The sequence below is a fragment of the Nicotiana sylvestris genome, chromosome 7 (genome assembly GCF_000393655.2).
Source record: "Nicotiana sylvestris chromosome 7, ASM39365v2, whole genome shotgun sequence".
Classification (NCBI taxonomy): domain Eukaryota; kingdom Viridiplantae; phylum Streptophyta; class Magnoliopsida; order Solanales; family Solanaceae; genus Nicotiana; species Nicotiana sylvestris.
The window spans coordinates 56713213-56729530 of NC_091063.1; the positions used below are offsets into that span (position 1 = coordinate 56713213).

The following is a 16318-nucleotide window of genomic DNA, read 5'->3' on the forward strand; positions in this document are numbered from 1 at the left end:
TCATAATTTTAAAAAAAATAATTTTATAGGGAGGTATGACATTACATGCTATAGCTTGACTTCTGCGAATATGCTTCGCACCTACAAAAACCAACAAAAGAGAAGCGGAGACAGAGTAGTAGAGAGAAGTGGACGGATGCTATTTTTTTACTCCTTTTTCCTAATTTTTATTAACCGTCCAAAAGCATACTCTCTGTTTTAATTTGTTTTACATAATCTAACTTAAAGATTGAAAAAGTAAAAAAAAGATATTTGACATATAGGACATATATTTATAAAATACTGAAAGTAGTCTTGTACCAAAACAAATCTTAACAGTAGCATAAATATGTTTTAACTAGATTTTATTAATATAAATATGCCCTGATATTTAGGGACAAACAAAAAGGAAAAAAGTGCTAAATAAATTGACCAATAGTATATCGCATAAACTTCAATTTTTGATAAAATAAAGTTTTAGAGTATTTGGGTAATTTTTCTTTTTCAAATGAAATATAGAAATAGAAATAGAGGGAAAAAACAAGGAAAAAGTGAAAAAATAAAAAAGAGGGGAAAACACAACCGCAGAAACACGCAAAGGCACAGGCTTTCCTTGCCTTTAAAAAGACCCGAAAGCTCACCCATATTTCCTCTCCTTTCTTCCTTCTCTTCAATTGTTTGCTCCATCTCTTCCCAAAACCCGAAAAGGGTTACACTTCTTCCTTTAAAGTTTTGTAGGATTCAACTGATAGTGTTTAATTGTGTGTATGTGTTAGTGTTAGAAGAGAATCAAAGTTGGGTTAATTGAGAAGTGGATGAGTAAGTTGGTGCTGATTTGGGAGAGAATAACGAGGGACTGCCGTTTGGTTATCCGTAGTTGGTGTCGCTGGGGCAACTGCGGCTAAATTCTCATTTATTCTCTAATTTTTTGGGATTTGTTTTTTTTGATCACATTGTTTGTTTAATACCCTCAACATATCCTCTTTTGGAATTTATTGGTTTCCCCGAATTGTTTAACAAGTATTGAAGATGCAGCAAGATTATCGCAAGAAGGTTTCTTTCTTTCTCGTCCTCTTTCAATTTTTTTTTTTTTTTTGTTCTTTTTAAGAAAGGAGAGATCTTGATTTGATATTTCCTAGATAACCCTAATTTGCCTTAATTAAAAGACAGAATTTTTTTCAAATGAAATATAGAGGAAATGGATATAGCCGAACCCATCTAGGTAGAGTTGAGCCATAATTGACTGATTGACTCAGCTGCGAGTCTTCATTTTTTTTTTTTTTTTTTGGTTTTCTTGATTCCAAATTTTTACTTTATCCTAACTACTATGTCAATTCGAAATGTGATCTGATTCTTAAGTTCTTTGCTTGGCCTCTTTTTTGCTCTGAAATAGTATTTCATGATTGTGTGGTCTAATTTTCAAATCTGGTCACATTCTCTATTCAAGTTACAAATTAATCCTTATTTCTGTCTCTTGAAAGGTTGATCATCTAGGAATATTATTTGAATATTGCATTAACATATATTTTGAGCACCATACAAATTTCATCTTATATTTACTACAATGGAATGTATGTTCTGATTCTTTGTTAATGATCATACAGAGTTCCAAAGAAGTGGAGTTCTTCACCGAGTATGGTGATGCGAATAGGTATAAAATTTTGGAAGTTATAGGCAAGGGAAGCTATGGAGTAGTTTGTGCTGCCATTGACACTCATACAGGAGAGAAAGTGGCTATAAAGAAAATAACTGATATTTTCGAGCACATCTCTGATGCAATACGAATTCTGCGTGAAGTCAAATTGCTTAGACTTCTTAGGCATCCCGATATTGTTGAAATTAAGCGAATCATGTTACCACCTTCAAGACGAGAATTTCGAGATATTTATGTTGTTTTTGAGCTTATGGAATCTGATCTTCACCATGTCATTAAGGCCAACGATGACTTGACACATGAGCACCATCGGTTTTTCCTCTATCAGATGCTGCGAGCATTGAAGTTTATGCACACAGGTGATAGTCTAGTGAATGTACTAACTTTTAGTATTGATGATATATCATTAACTTTTCCTAAGGATGTTTATTTTCAGCCCGTGGATGAGGGTCCTGTTTTTCCCCATTCCCCGTTCTGACTGATATATATTCATTTCAGCAAATGTGTACCACCGAGATCTTAAGCCCAAAAATATATTGGCAAATGCGAATTGTAAACTCAAAATATGTGACTTTGGATTGGCAAGGGTTGCATTCAGTGATACTCCAACTAGTATATTTTGGACGGTAAGCTTTCATTTTAGCTCACATGTCATATATAAGGGTTACTTGGATTTAGTTTAGATCATGTATTAAAGCATCACTAAGATGGTGAACGTTTTCCTTCATTTTGACTAAAACATTCTTCATTTTTGTCTTGTTGTGACACATTATGCAGGATTATGTTGCTACAAGGTGGTATCGAGCACCAGAGCTATGTGGGTCTTTCTTCTCTAAGGTAATATATGCAAATAATGTGCAGCTTGTTTCAGCTCCCCGATAATAGCTAGTACGTTTTATGTTGTACCTTATCTATGAGTTCCATTCTAGAATTTCGTCTTAGGTGATTTTTTTAATATGTCAGAATACTTTTCACTTTAAAAAAAATTATAGTTGTCAAGTATCGCAAAACCCCTCCTTGCGTTGTTTTATTTTGTACCTTAGGATTACATATTTAGCTATGTGGGTCTTTCTTCTCTAAGGTAATATATGCAAATAATGTGCAGCTTGTTTCAGCTCCCCGATAATAGCTAGTACGTTTTATGTTGTACCTTATCTATGAGTTCCATTCTAGAATTTCGTCTTAGGTGATTTTTTTAATATGTCAGAATACTTTTCACTTTAAAAAAAATTATAGTTGTCAAGTATCGCAAAACCCCTCCTTGCGTTGTTTTATTTTGTACCTTAGGATTACATATTTAGTCGTCAATTAATTAGCCACCTTGCAATAGCTCATGCATAATCACAGAGCATTTTCGTGCCTGTTTTTGCTGGATTCAATTGCTTAGATGCCGTTTTGGCATCATGTAAAGACTCCTTTTCCCCATGCTTTAGAAAGGTGAAAAGGTACTTGTTATTCAGTATTGTTGCCATGTCGTGTATAATGATAGTGTTAAAAGGAAGGGCTTTCTAGTTAGAATAACAGATTTTTGTTCCGTTCCGAGTGTATTAAATAGTGATGTGTAGATTAAAACCGTTCTTGTTCAGGGAGGACTTATTGAACTCTCCTGGAAGTTGATTTTTCTATTCTTCAGGTAATTGTGTTAGGTCTTGGGTCAATTTTTCACCAGGACTTTACTGATCTTTTTGCTGATTTGTCTTCTAATTCATGCTTGAATTCCTTGCAGTATACACCTGCTATTGATATCTGGAGTATTGGGTGTATCTTTGCGGAGGTCCTGACAGGGAAACCATTGTTTCCAGGCAAAAGTGTTGTGCACCAGTTGGATTTGATTACTGATCTTCTTGGGACACCATCAGCTGATATCGTATCTGGGGTAAGAGACATCAGTCTATTTGTTTTTTTTTTTTTTTTTTTTTTTTTTTATGTTAGCATTGTTCGACAACAAATTGATTGAAGAGCATTCCCTCTTGAGTGCAGGTTCGCAATGAGAAGGCAAGGAAGTATTTGACAGACATGTGGACAAAGAGCCCAGTTCCTTTTACCGAGAAATTTCCGAATGCAGATCCTTTGGCTCTCGGGCTTTTGCGGAGGCTGTTAGCATTTGATCCAAAGGATCGCCCAACTGCTGAACAGGTAACTCTCCCTCATATATTAGTGGTGTTAAGATTACAATGGAATCTCTGTGTGCTTGTCCCTATCTAATTTCATTCTCATTTATTGTGTTTTTCCTCCTATCTTTTAGGCTTTGGCTGATCCTTACTTCAAGGGACTGGCCAAGATTGAGAGGGAACCTTCTAGTCCACCAATCTCGAAGCTGGAGTTCGAGTTTGAGCGGCGTAGGGTCACCAAGGAGGACATTAGAGAACTAATATTTCGGGAGATACTAGAGTACCATCCTCAGCTTCTGAAGGACTACATGGCTGGAAATGATGGGGCAAATTTTGTCTATCCTAGGTTGTAATATACTTCTCTACTATTTCTTGTCTCTGTTTTCTTGTACCATAATATCTTGTCTAAGTTACTGATTGATATTTTAACAATCATTGAATATGCAGTGCCATTGGTAATTTCAGAAGGCAATTTGCCTATCTCGAGGAAAATAGTGGTAAAAGTGGTCCAGTAATTCCTCCTGGTCGAAAGCATGTCTCTCTCCCACGGTAAGAGTCCATTAGTTGTGTTTGTCTCCATGATGTTTTGTTGGTTTTGTCTTCATGAATATGTTCCTTTCGTTTCACTTTATCTCTCCCACAAAAAGAGCTTTTATTTATTTTTGTATTTGCTGGAGAAGTGGCCTGACTGAACAATAAGAAGATGTACTTTCATGCTTTCTGAGAAAGTTCAGATTTGGAATAATAATTTGTGCATTAAATTGGAAAAGCTGTTGCCTGAGACTCCGAGAGCGTGGCTCCTACCCTTTTCCCTTGTGCTCTCTCCTTTTCAGTCTGTTTATCTGGGCCTTTCTCACATATGTTCTTAAATGTGTTGCAGATCTACGGTTAATTCAAGTACCATCCCCCCCAGAACACAACAGAACCCTATGTTTGATCATAGGCAAGTAACAGAAAAGGCAACTGTTGGCGTCAGAGTCACAGACCAGAAGGTTTTGCGACCACCACCTCGAGTACCCACAGGTATGGTTAACATTTTCTGTGCTGGTACTCCCAGCAATAATGTACGTTATGTCTACGTTTTCAAAAAGATCATATATACGTGGTGTCCCAACAAGTATATATGTAATGCTGAAACTTAGAGAATGTTGAATGCTTATTGGATTTGCTTTTTAACGCCCTTGCCAAATATTTTTGATGGTGGGGTGCATGTATGTTGGATTCTTCTCTAATAGCCAGTTCGATCATTTTTCAGCCAAACCTGGAAGAGTAGTAGGGCCGGTTTTACGATATGATGGTGACAGAAGCATCAAAGAAGTCGCTGATGGAAGAGTATATTCCCAGAACCCTGTCCTCCCACCGCATGGCATTTCTCCACATTATTTGTTCAGAAGTAATTCTGCAAATCTAGAGAAGTATAGAGCCGAAGCAGAGAAGGACCGCTCTCAAGTTAAGCAGCAACCTGGGCAGTGCATGGTTGCCAAGTCGACGGCTAGTATGAGTATCGATATGAACACCAACCCGTACTACCATACACAGGCAAAGGTAGCACAGTTGGGAGGTCAACTTGCCATAGATGCAAAACTACTACAGGCACAAACACAGTTTGGGGCAGTCGGGGCTGCAGCTGTTGCTGTTGCTGCTCACAGAGAGGTTAGCACCGTTCAGTATGGTCTAACCTAGCAGATTATCTATCTTTAATGGTCTTTGAATCAAGTGACAACATCCATCTTGTAGTTGAGACAGTTCAAGGTGTGCATTTTCCTCAATTCAAGCAGCACGGGAGATTTGAAGAGCAATCTGTTACGCGGTAGATAAAAATCATTGATATGGAATTAGTGAGGGTCTCTAAATAGGCATTCTTTAGCTTAGTGTGTACCCTGCTGAGTTAGTATTTATGCCCCTGTATATATATAGGTACTGCGTCATTGATATTAATGAAGGGAAAAAATTGTTCCTCTGACAGACCTTTACTTTCATGTGCTCAACTCTGCCTATTTCCTGCCTATAGTGAGAAAGATATTAAACGAAAAAGAAATCTATTCAACCTTAAGCATCAAAAGAGAGCAAGCCAGAAATAATGAAAATTTTTGTTACTTAAAACGATGGATGGCCAATAATTCTTGACTGGTGGACAATCAGAAGCTATGGGGAGGGGAGAAATTAAAAAATAGCCAGATTTACAACTAGTCATTCAAAAATAGTCACAGTTTCGAAAGTAATCAAAATTTAGTCACTTTTCATGTAAAGATAAATCTGAACGAAAACAGTGTTCAAAATTCGGAAAATTACTCCAGTATAATATATTGGAGTTCCAATAAATTATATTGGAACTCCAATATAATATACTGGAGTTCCAGTATAATACCGGTCCAGCATAATATACTGGAGATTGGAGCACCAGTATATTATACTGGAACTTTCTGCGTGTTGGAGTTCCAACATAATATGCTGGAAGTTCATACACAGGCACACCAATCTCCAGTATATTATGTTGGAATTTTCCGTATTGTAACAAAATAGTGGCTATTTTTCAATGACTTTGCAAATACTGGCTATTTTTGAATGATCAGTTCGAATACTAGCTAGCCTGTGCTATTTTTACGAAGCTATGGGGAGAGTAGTATCATTGCAGCTTAAGTTCTCCTTGACTAATCTATCAGACAATATTCTACACTCTACAGCCTATATCACAATTATTGGATAAACCTATCCACCAAGGTTGGAATAAAAATGTGATTACACAGAGTGTTGTAGTTAGGATAAGGACCTGACATCTTCATCTTACTATTATATGCCATAATCTTATTTCGGGGTAAATCTGCCAATCAAAGTTGGAAAGGATTAGCTGACGCTGAGCACTGTAGCTAGGATTCGAACCAGGAATCTTCATGAACATGAAATATCCTAGTTCCTGGATCGTTCCCTTCTTTAATTAATGGAACATCCATATTCGAACCAAACACTTGCAGTTTTCAGCATTCCCCTCTTCTGTTAATGATATTCCACCAGATGGTCCATGTGTATTTCTGAGATGAAAGAAGTAACGATTCTTCCCGACTTCCTTCTTCCACATCTACTGCATATATGATGTATTAATATCTACTTCTGCCTAATTGACATGGCTCCCATGTTCGTAGAAACTACTAGCACTTAGTTTTGAAAGTCTTCCACTCTTGTATTGTTATGATATATCAGCAGCAGAAGCATGTTCATGCAGCCTTCGTCAAAGCAAGATCCAGTTTCTCGTGGAAAGGGTTATGATTATATGAATATGTTTACTAATTAACAAATCCATGTTTACTTTCTTTAGCATTCTCATCCTATACTACCAAGAGGCTTATCACCTCACATTAGCTGCCAAGATATAACAAATTTATCAACACAGTGCCCATAATTCTTGAAAGAAGGTATTTGATATGACAAATTTATTTCTTCTTCATTAATAACTTGCTCTCTGTATTTACTGTCTTTTCGCATAGATATCATATTTTGGATTAATAGTTTCTTAAAACATACTATATTTATGTCTCTGACGGACCGTCTGAAGGTCTAAGAACTGTGACATTCATCATGGTCCACTTAGTCATTCCAGTGTTTGGTTTTTACTGTTTCAAGATTTTGACACATTTCCTTTATAGAATGATAGTAGTAATATGTACTTTGACTACAATAATTGAAATGTAATGGCCCCTTCTTCACTAAGCATTCAAGCAATTTTAGTCTGACCTTCCCATTACTGCATGAATTTCAGCTTATATCTGGTAATGCGTCAATTCTTTCATAGATGATCAGGCAAGAACACTTGCCGGTATGCCTTAATTGATTTATATAAACATAAACAAAAGAATATCGAATCCTTACAGAGTTCTACTAAAGTTCTAAGTGAAACAAGCAAAAAAACTACACACTATTCCTAACCAAAGTGAAACTATTCATCTGTCACAATGATATCAAAGTCGCTAACGATCCACTCAGCAACTTGATTTCCACTAACATATATCTCAGTACCCAAATCAACAGATGGCCAATGCCTTTCAACAGGTTTTGTGCCAGGATCCTGCAATATCATCAAGAAAATATAAAGTTATGAAATGATTCATCCTGTATAAGGGGTTTTATACATATATTTTGTTCCAAAAATTATAGTACCTGATAGAAGTAAAGTGATTGTGAGAGTCTGCCAACATCAAGTTCCCAAGTTCTTGGATCTCCTGTCCATCCTTCCCCTTTCTTAGTTGGATATCCATATTCTCCCCAAACAGGGTGAGGCAGAATTTGAAGTATTTCCTGAGCTTGAGGATTGCTATATTCATCACAATAGTTGAATGGTTCTTCAAGATACTTTCCATTCCCTGGGGAGCAATACACATGATAAGCATCATAAGGAAATCTTGCCTTATCAGTCCGATGAACGCGTGTTCCATTTGCAAAAGTATGGTAAGGTGGACACAGCCTTAAATTATTTGTGGGGTTGCACCATGCTTCAGTATCAGGATTAATGATCATTTCACTGTATCGTGTTACGTCTGTGGTAACATCCCCATCACAAGGCTGTCCATTGTTCTTCCAGCAGCTGCCTATGTCCATTAGATAAAATTGGCTACTTGGACCACCTCCTCTTTTCACATCCAAAGTGAACTTCACTTTGAAATTTGGTGACTTTGGGACCTAATTCCATATCAGCAGACCAGAATATAAGAATGTATAACAAGAATAAAACAACAGCAGCAGCAGCAACAATAACAATTATGCCTCAAGTCCAATCACTGCTTCTATATTTTCTATTGGCATATAAATGTATGACATGTCGAAAAACTCTAAGCAATTTGGAGCTAAAGTAAATGTACTAACATGGCTAAAACTTAACCCCAACTATGTGGTATCAGGTATATTGATCTTTTTCATTCTTTCAAGACATTGTATGTATAACAAGAACATAATAGTAATGAAAATTTCAAGAATGCAAAGATTTGGAAGAGAAACCTACTATTTTTGACATGCCTCTTGTTTCATAATGATATCCACCAGAAACTCCAGTGGTTGCATCTGACCTCAAGTAAAGCATCAACCAAGGGTACTTTGATGAAGTTTTCAAGATATGATGAAATTTCCAGCTTCCTTTTCCAAGTTGCTTATGCCAAGTAACTGAGAAAAAGGAAGTATCATTTTGAGTTTCTGCCTTGTAAATATCAGCATCCAAATCCCATGTCCCATGAAAACTTCCCTTCAATTTTCTATGCTTTACAATGTGCTTATGGCTATGTAATGTGGTGTAGTCATGGTATATCTTAGGCATGTTCATGCAACCTTTGCCAAAACATGGAAAGCGCGACTCGGGTGGAAATGGTTGAGATGGTTTGCCATTTTTGGGACAAATAGCAGCTGTGGTGTCCATGTTACCACTCTTGAGCATAATCATCCAGAAATTCCATGGGTTTGGATCATCTTGAACTTGGCATTTGGATCCCAAGAACAATTCTTTCCAGGCTGCATATTTATTCACGTCCAGATTCTCTAGTCCTAGGTTTTTGGCATCGTTTATGCTCAGCTTGTTATCATAATCGTTCACTAAGTGAACCAGCTTCACTGCAAAACAAAAGCATGATAACTTGCAATAGACAACAAAAGATAAAGAGGTTTTAGTAAGTGTATATACTCTCTTTACAACTATGTATCGGATATATAGGAACAGAATACAAGCCTATATTTTTTGGTGAAGTAATTGCAGAGGTGGCTCAATAGTCTTAGAGGCCTAAAGCCAGTACGTAATAAGAGGCCTTAAACTTGTTTAATAATTTCAAATATTTTTTTGAAGTTTATTCTTTTAACTTTTCGAGATGCACTTTTATCTTGACGATGTACCCAACAATTTCATTTTGACGATGTAACCAACCCCTTTAATCTTTATTGAAAGATTACTAACATTGTTAAGATTTTATTAAGTTTAATTTTTAATTTTTTTCTTTTTACATGACTGTCAACATAATTAACTCACTATATAGCATTGCCTCCCAAAGTAATAATCATGTAGAAATTTATATTTACAACGATGATAGCTTAAAGTATGTCTATAGAGATCTTGAAAGAAAATATCTTACAAAGTTAGAATTGTAAATAAAATTTATTCAAGTTGGAAAAGTAACTACAGATTTAATTGTCTTTCACTTTCATTTGAATTTTCTAAACCAACTCCGAAAAAAGAGCACATAAAATATAAAACTATGTTATTAATGATTGGTGACAAAGTAGCAAAGGATGGTTGAAAAAATTTCTTATTACTATTTAATAATAAATACAATAAATATTTAAATTACATATAAAAATAGTAGTTTTTGGGGACTCTAATTTTGTGAGGCCTAAAACGACCACTTTAGTGGCTTGGGGTTAAGCCGCCTCGGAGTAATTGACTCCTTCCTTGTAGGTTGTGGAGTACTAAATTTGTAGTCACATGGTATACAAAACGAGCATAACACTAATTCTAGTATAAAAAAGTCTTTTGACGGTAAAAACTTTCCGCATAAGGTGTTTGTAAATTTGCATCAATCCAACAAAAACATAACACATGTCTTCATAAACATGGTTATCACTAAATCATAATTAACACTCTCTCACCTTAATTTATCACATGGTTTGGTATAAATATCAAACGTGGATAAATTTTTATGTCTTTTTGATAAAGATGCACAAACTAATTGCTTAGAAAAATGGAAGAATACCTACTTAACATGTGAAAAACTACTTAGCCACAAGTAGTGTTTACATTAATCTAATAACATATGACTTCACTATATTGTTATCAGTCACATGACCATAGTTAATTAACACAAACCTTTCTCTTTTTATCACTTAATCACAGTAATTCTATATAGCCTTATGTAAAGACCAAGGTGAATAATAAAATTTTAAACTAGAGATGGAGAATTGGCTTACTGCTAGATTTCGATTTTTCAACATCAAAACAATCAGCTTGCCTAGGACTTCCCATGTTAGGAGCCTCTTCATGTACCTCATTGCATTGATTCCATGCCTCTATTGCCACTCTTAAATTATCCCTTCTCATCCCTGGATCTCCTATTGCTGATTTCTCTTTACAATTACATGACCCCAAAAGTACTAAAACTATTTGGAAACACACCCAAAATCGCAAACTTGAAGCCATATTGAGCATAGTTGTGAAACGTAGATGATTAAAATATGGTAACCCCATTTATAAGATTTGTTATTGTGATTGGATATGATCAAAATTTATGGAGAGTTTATCCAAATAAGACTTTCATCAATCTTTCAATATTAGAGTCCTCATAGAGTCCAATAACAGTCTCTTTTCAGATTTTCTCGGGTGCCAATTAATAAGTACTTAACAATGAAGTTGGAAACAAAATGGAAGACTTCAATAAGTATAGAAGAAAATGATTACGAACTTAAACAATCACAGAATACTATTAGAGATCAACTACTCTACTACTAATCCACTACTAAAAACTAGGATTCTCAATCGTCTGTTTCTGCAATTCTGCTTAATCATCGTAGATGTATAGTCTTATCTGTCAACTTCATCTCTTGGCACAATCTTGAACTTCCCTGTTTGTTGTTGCTGCACACCAAAAATTACCCGTTAACACGAAAATTAAAAACGTTGAAACAATAAGAGTTTAACTTATATATACCAAAGTAAAAAGAAAAAATACTCTTTCAAATCATCTAAAATATAGGAGTAACTACTAGTACTAATTAATAACAATAACAACAATAAAAAAACCAATAGAATCCCACAAGTGGAGTCTGGGCAAGTGACCTTAGCCCAACCTGTAAAGAAGTTGTTTTAGATAGATGCTAAACTCAAGAAAGAGAGAAAAATAGTAGTATAAGCAATATTAACAACAAAGGCTAAGAGCCAAAAAAATTAGATGGAAGGAGCAATAGCAGTCAGCAATATTAATAATCATCTATAAATAACATGAATTAATAACCTGGAAAATAAGACAATTTACGATCTACATAAAAGAAAGATTAGTAACCTCAAAAACTGACTGTCTACAAAAAAGAAAGATTAGTAAAAATGAAAATAAGGAAATTTGCCATCTATAAAAATGAAAGCGTAGTAACAAAAAATATTAATAACCTGAAAAGTAAAAACATTTTGCATGTCATAACAAGTTAAACTACATTAATAATATAAATGCTCTTTTATATAGTATCAATATATACAAGCTAAATGAAAGGGGGGAAAAGATAACAAGCAAAGGTAGAAGGAAAAAGACTCAACCTTTTTCCATAGTTCAGTGTGGCTTCTGCAAAAACCAGCAACAACAGCAGCCTTGTTCTTTCCTTCTGTGTACTCAATACAGAGTTGTTGTTGCAACCCACAAGTCACATGAAAAGACAAAGGGCATTTCGGCTCAGAACAATCAATAGCACAACCATTTCTGGATTTACAAATATAACACTTTTGTTCCCATCTTCTTTTAGGCACTTTACTGAAATCAATTCCTTCACGTCCTTCTGGATCAGCAAAGAAAACTTCAGGAACAAAAAGTGCACAAACAACATGAGCCCATTTACCCTCATTCACAGTGGGTTTTAGGGCTCCACCGGTTTCAGGACAGAGACAACAAGTAAGAGGGTTTCGGCTCTCTGTTTCTGAGGCCAAACATTGAGCACAAAACCAATCACCTTCTGGTATTCCCTTTGTAAAAGGATGACCGTAGCAAGTTGTATGGACCATTAAATCACAACCGTCGCACAAAACTATTGGATCTGATGGGTCTCCATCTGTGCTTTCACAAATAGCACAGATAATGCCGTCTTCGTTATCATCGTCATTTGTTTTTGCAGCTTGTTGAGGAGTGATGTCAGCTTGACTAATTAATGTTTCTTCTTTAGTTTCATTGAGAGAAGAAATTGGATTATATTCAATATTGAGGTCAAATGGGTGAAAAGCCCAAACACGTTTTTTGGCTGGCAAGCAGAGAGTAGTAACACCGGTGCTATCGGAAAAGAAGGGTGTTTTTTCAGGAGAGAATTTTCGCTTTTTAGCAGGAAGTTGTGAAGATGAAACAGAGCCATTATCTTTGTGTTGTTGTTGCTGCATTAACATGAATCTTTTGGCTGGTGGTAAAAACTGAAGCTTGCCCCCCATTTGATTTTCTTTTTTCTTTTTTGGGACAGAAGGAGGAAGAAAAAGTTGGGAGTTAGGAAATTTGTGAAAAGAGAGAGGATGAAGTAGGGAAGAAAAACCCGGGAGAAGAGCAGCCAATTTTTTTTTGAGATTTTGCTAAATTTTTAACTGTAATTTGATTTGAAGTTTTAATTTAGCGGGAAGTTTAAATGGGTGGCTCTAAAGTTTAGAATTTTGCGCCATTAATGCGCTTGAAACGGTGTAGTTTCGACTTACTACTTACTATTTTTAATTTCAGTAGATGAGGTAAAGCCCCGTGCCCAACCTGGAGAATTTGAAGGTTTTTTAAATTTTTAATAAAAATTGCTGAAGACATCATTAGTTGAAAACTTGAAATGGCGCAAATTTCTAAACTTTAGAGCCACCCTTTTTGAACTTCCCGCCAAACTAAAACTGCAAAACTAGGGGTACATTCCAATCGGTTTATCGATCATTTGTTATCGGTTTATCGATTTCGATTTTGTCCTCTTCGATTATCGATTTATCGACAAACCGATAAGATATACTAAAAAGACAAATATACCCTTATTCTATAATACCATTTCTTTTACCCTAAGTCTCTAACCCTATTATTTCCTCTACCCATTCTTCAGCGCCGCTTTTACCTTCCTCCCTCTCTCCCGCGAATTGCAAATCCAGCAGAGAAAGTGAACTCCGGCGAACTCTGACGGCGACTTCAAAAGTACTTTTCTCCCTCTCTCCGTGCCTTTGTTAAAGCTGTCCTAAATGCCATCGTGTACGCATAATGAACTGGGAATTCAGTAGCATTTTTTAGTGAACATCGCCAACAACCAACTACTTGATTTTTCTCATAGTATAATCGATTAAACCAGTGGCCACCATTAAGGATGATATAATTGAACTCATTGATTTGGCCCAATTTTTATCAACTTGGTCAAGATAAATGTTGAAGACTCCATCGTGCGTATGATCATCAAAGTTTAATTTGACCAACAGTGGTGACCAAAAAGTTGCGATGGTAAAGTTGTATGATGTGTATTTCCACCTTTTGAAATTGACGTCGGAATTAGCGGTGATGATGTATTTTATTTTTATTTTTATACCGTTGGAGTGTTGGTGGCATACATTTGATCCCTTACTTTAGTTTCATTGCATGTGCTTGTTGACACAATTTTTATTTTATAAACGACGTTCGTCTTATTTTAGCTTCTTTTTGTCCATATTAGTTAGCCGTGTTTATAGAGATATACTTTCCGTGGAATCCCACAAATTTTCTTATTGGTGTAATCGATAACCAAATCGATAAGCCCCAAAAATTGATAAATCGAAATCGAAAAAATTGAAACCTTATTGAAACGATAACGATAAACATATGTACAAATCAATAATCGATAAGTAATTATCGATAAGGGTCAAAATCGAATCGATAAATCGAATGCGCACCTCTATGCAAAACTTCAAATCAAATTGCAGATAAAAATTTAGCAAAAACTCAAAAAAATTCCGACTATAGAATAATAATTGAATAATTTCAATTCTCCCCATCAAATAGAATGTGACGGAGCTTATGACTAATTAATATGTTTATAACTCTTTAACTTCTTTTATTTCATTCACATAAGTAACTATAGTTGAAAATAAGTCTTGCTAGTACGTTGATTTTCAACCTATTGTTTTCTAGGAGTATTTTGACTATTATAGATTGATATGCCAATACAAATATAGAGACTCGTAATATTGTTACTTACTATAGTATATCATTTATACATATTTAACTTTTTTATATATATAATGGTGTAAGTTGACCTTAAATTGAGAAAAATGGTAAGAGAAACTTCATATAGCGAACTCCAATTTATTTGGAATTGAAACGTAATTGTTATTACATTCACATAGTTAACTAGAGAATGCGAAAGAGACTACTGGATAGTAGAAGTGAGGATGGCATTGAAATTCAACACAATTTTCTCCTCCTAATGCCCAATTTAAACATTTAACTTCGCCTCAGCTGAAGCTCATCTTCATTTTCCACTTCTATTAATCATTTATATATATTATCGACTTTAATCTTAGTAACAATGCCAAGTCAAGCCACATAAAACGTGAAACCAAGGAAATATACTCAACTGCTACAAGTGATTTATGTCATGATAGGACGAGTGACTTGTCTTTGTTATAAATTCACTTGAACAGAAGGTGGATGTCCAACTTGAGATTTGAAAATCTTACCATATCTAGACTTGTCTTCATGACTAGATTTGTGTTGATTTCGAGCTCATAGCTAGATTAGGATGTTATGTAACAATACAATAGTCAATAGTATCTATAAATAGGTTCATTCATGAACCTAAAGAAGACACTTTGAAACGAAAAAAGAAACGTTACTTTCTAATATTATCATTCTCTTCTATTATTAATCTTAATTATATAGTTTTTGCTATATTGTTTTTATTTTAGAACACGTTATCAGCACAAAGCTCGCCTTCATCCACTACGTACTCATACTACTGTCACATAGCTAACTGAAAGTTATTCACCTCATATTGCACTCAGTGCTTGAAGAAATCAAAAGGGATTTGCTACTAGTTGGGTATACAAATTCTATCTACGAAACCCACTTATGGGAGAAGGTAAAAAAAAAAAAAAAAATGTTTCCTTGCTATCATACCTAAGTATATTACTCTTTCCTTGTTGTGCTCTATCTTAGCCTATTTATAATAGTTTTCTTTTCTGATTATTTGAGATTGGGATATCTATAGCTATAGCCTATAAGAAAGAAAACAAAGATTTTTATAACATATAGCCTTCCCCCAGTTATCACAAACTATTTGGGGTGAACATTAATTTTTTCACTGTTACATGAATATGCTTTTTATTAGAGAGTGTTTCGGCTAATTAAGCTTATAAGCTGGTCAAATTGATTTATAAGCACTTTTTGGCTTATCTACGCGTTTGGTAAAATTAAAAGTGCTTATATTTAAGTGTTTATAAGCCAAAAATAAGCCAAACGCCATAAGTTGGTCTCCCCCAACTTATCAAATTTCAGCTTATAAGCACTTTAGGTTTGACCAAAATATTTACTATTCTATCCCTAAAATACTTCTTTTTAAACAAAACTCTTCGTATACCCGTTCTTCAACTGCTTATTATTAATTCCAGCACTTTTATCCAAACACGTAACTGCTTATTTTTTAAATCAACTTCAGCACTTAAAAGTGCTTTTCAGCACCTAATGCTTATCAGCTACTCTAAATCAGCTAAGCCAAACGAGCTCTTAGTCTCTTTACTCTGTTTCATTGGAATTACTCTCACGTGGTACCAGTTTTGTATGGTCAAATATTCGTTATCTTTATCCTGATATCTCATTATACAATTTAGGGCAAAATACATAAGTTGTCACCTGAACTATGACCCAAATCCCCCTTACACACT

General features: G+C 35.1%; 3 protein-coding genes across 3 annotated transcripts; 1 reads left to right on the plus strand and 2 right to left on the minus strand.

Annotated features, from left to right (window-relative positions):
* Window positions 1–634: 634 nt before the first annotated feature.
* Window positions 635–5707, plus strand: LOC104223461 (mitogen-activated protein kinase 19). The gene is made up of 10 exons (XM_070150609.1): window positions 635–1032; window positions 1584–1992; window positions 2132–2259; window positions 2411–2470; window positions 3360–3509; window positions 3614–3769; window positions 3879–4090; window positions 4192–4293; window positions 4625–4767; window positions 5000–5707. Exons 1-10 carry the CDS (start codon window positions 1009–1011, stop codon window positions 5425–5427), a joined length of 1812 nt encoding a protein of 603 aa, XP_070006710.1. The 5' UTR covers window positions 635–1008; the 3' UTR covers window positions 5428–5707.
* Window positions 5708–7548: 1841 nt separating this feature from the next.
* LOC104223468 (uncharacterized) lies at window positions 7549–10901 on the minus strand. The gene is made up of 4 exons (XM_009774920.2): window positions 10678–10901; window positions 8735–9333; window positions 7897–8415; window positions 7549–7804 (listed from the first exon to the last, which is right to left on the minus strand). The coding sequence occupies exons 1-4, from the start codon at window positions 10805–10807 to the stop codon at window positions 7676–7678; spliced, it is 1377 nt and encodes a 458-aa protein (XP_009773222.2). The 5' UTR covers window positions 10808–10901; the 3' UTR covers window positions 7549–7675.
* A 125-nt stretch (window positions 10902–11026) lies between these two features.
* Window positions 11027–12988, minus strand: LOC104223474 (uncharacterized). The gene is made up of 2 exons (XM_009774927.2): window positions 12014–12988; window positions 11027–11341 (listed from the first exon to the last, which is right to left on the minus strand). Exons 1-2 carry the CDS (start codon window positions 12884–12886, stop codon window positions 11288–11290), a joined length of 927 nt encoding a protein of 308 aa, XP_009773229.1. The 5' UTR covers window positions 12887–12988; the 3' UTR covers window positions 11027–11287.
* Window positions 12989–16318: the final 3330 nt, after the last annotated feature.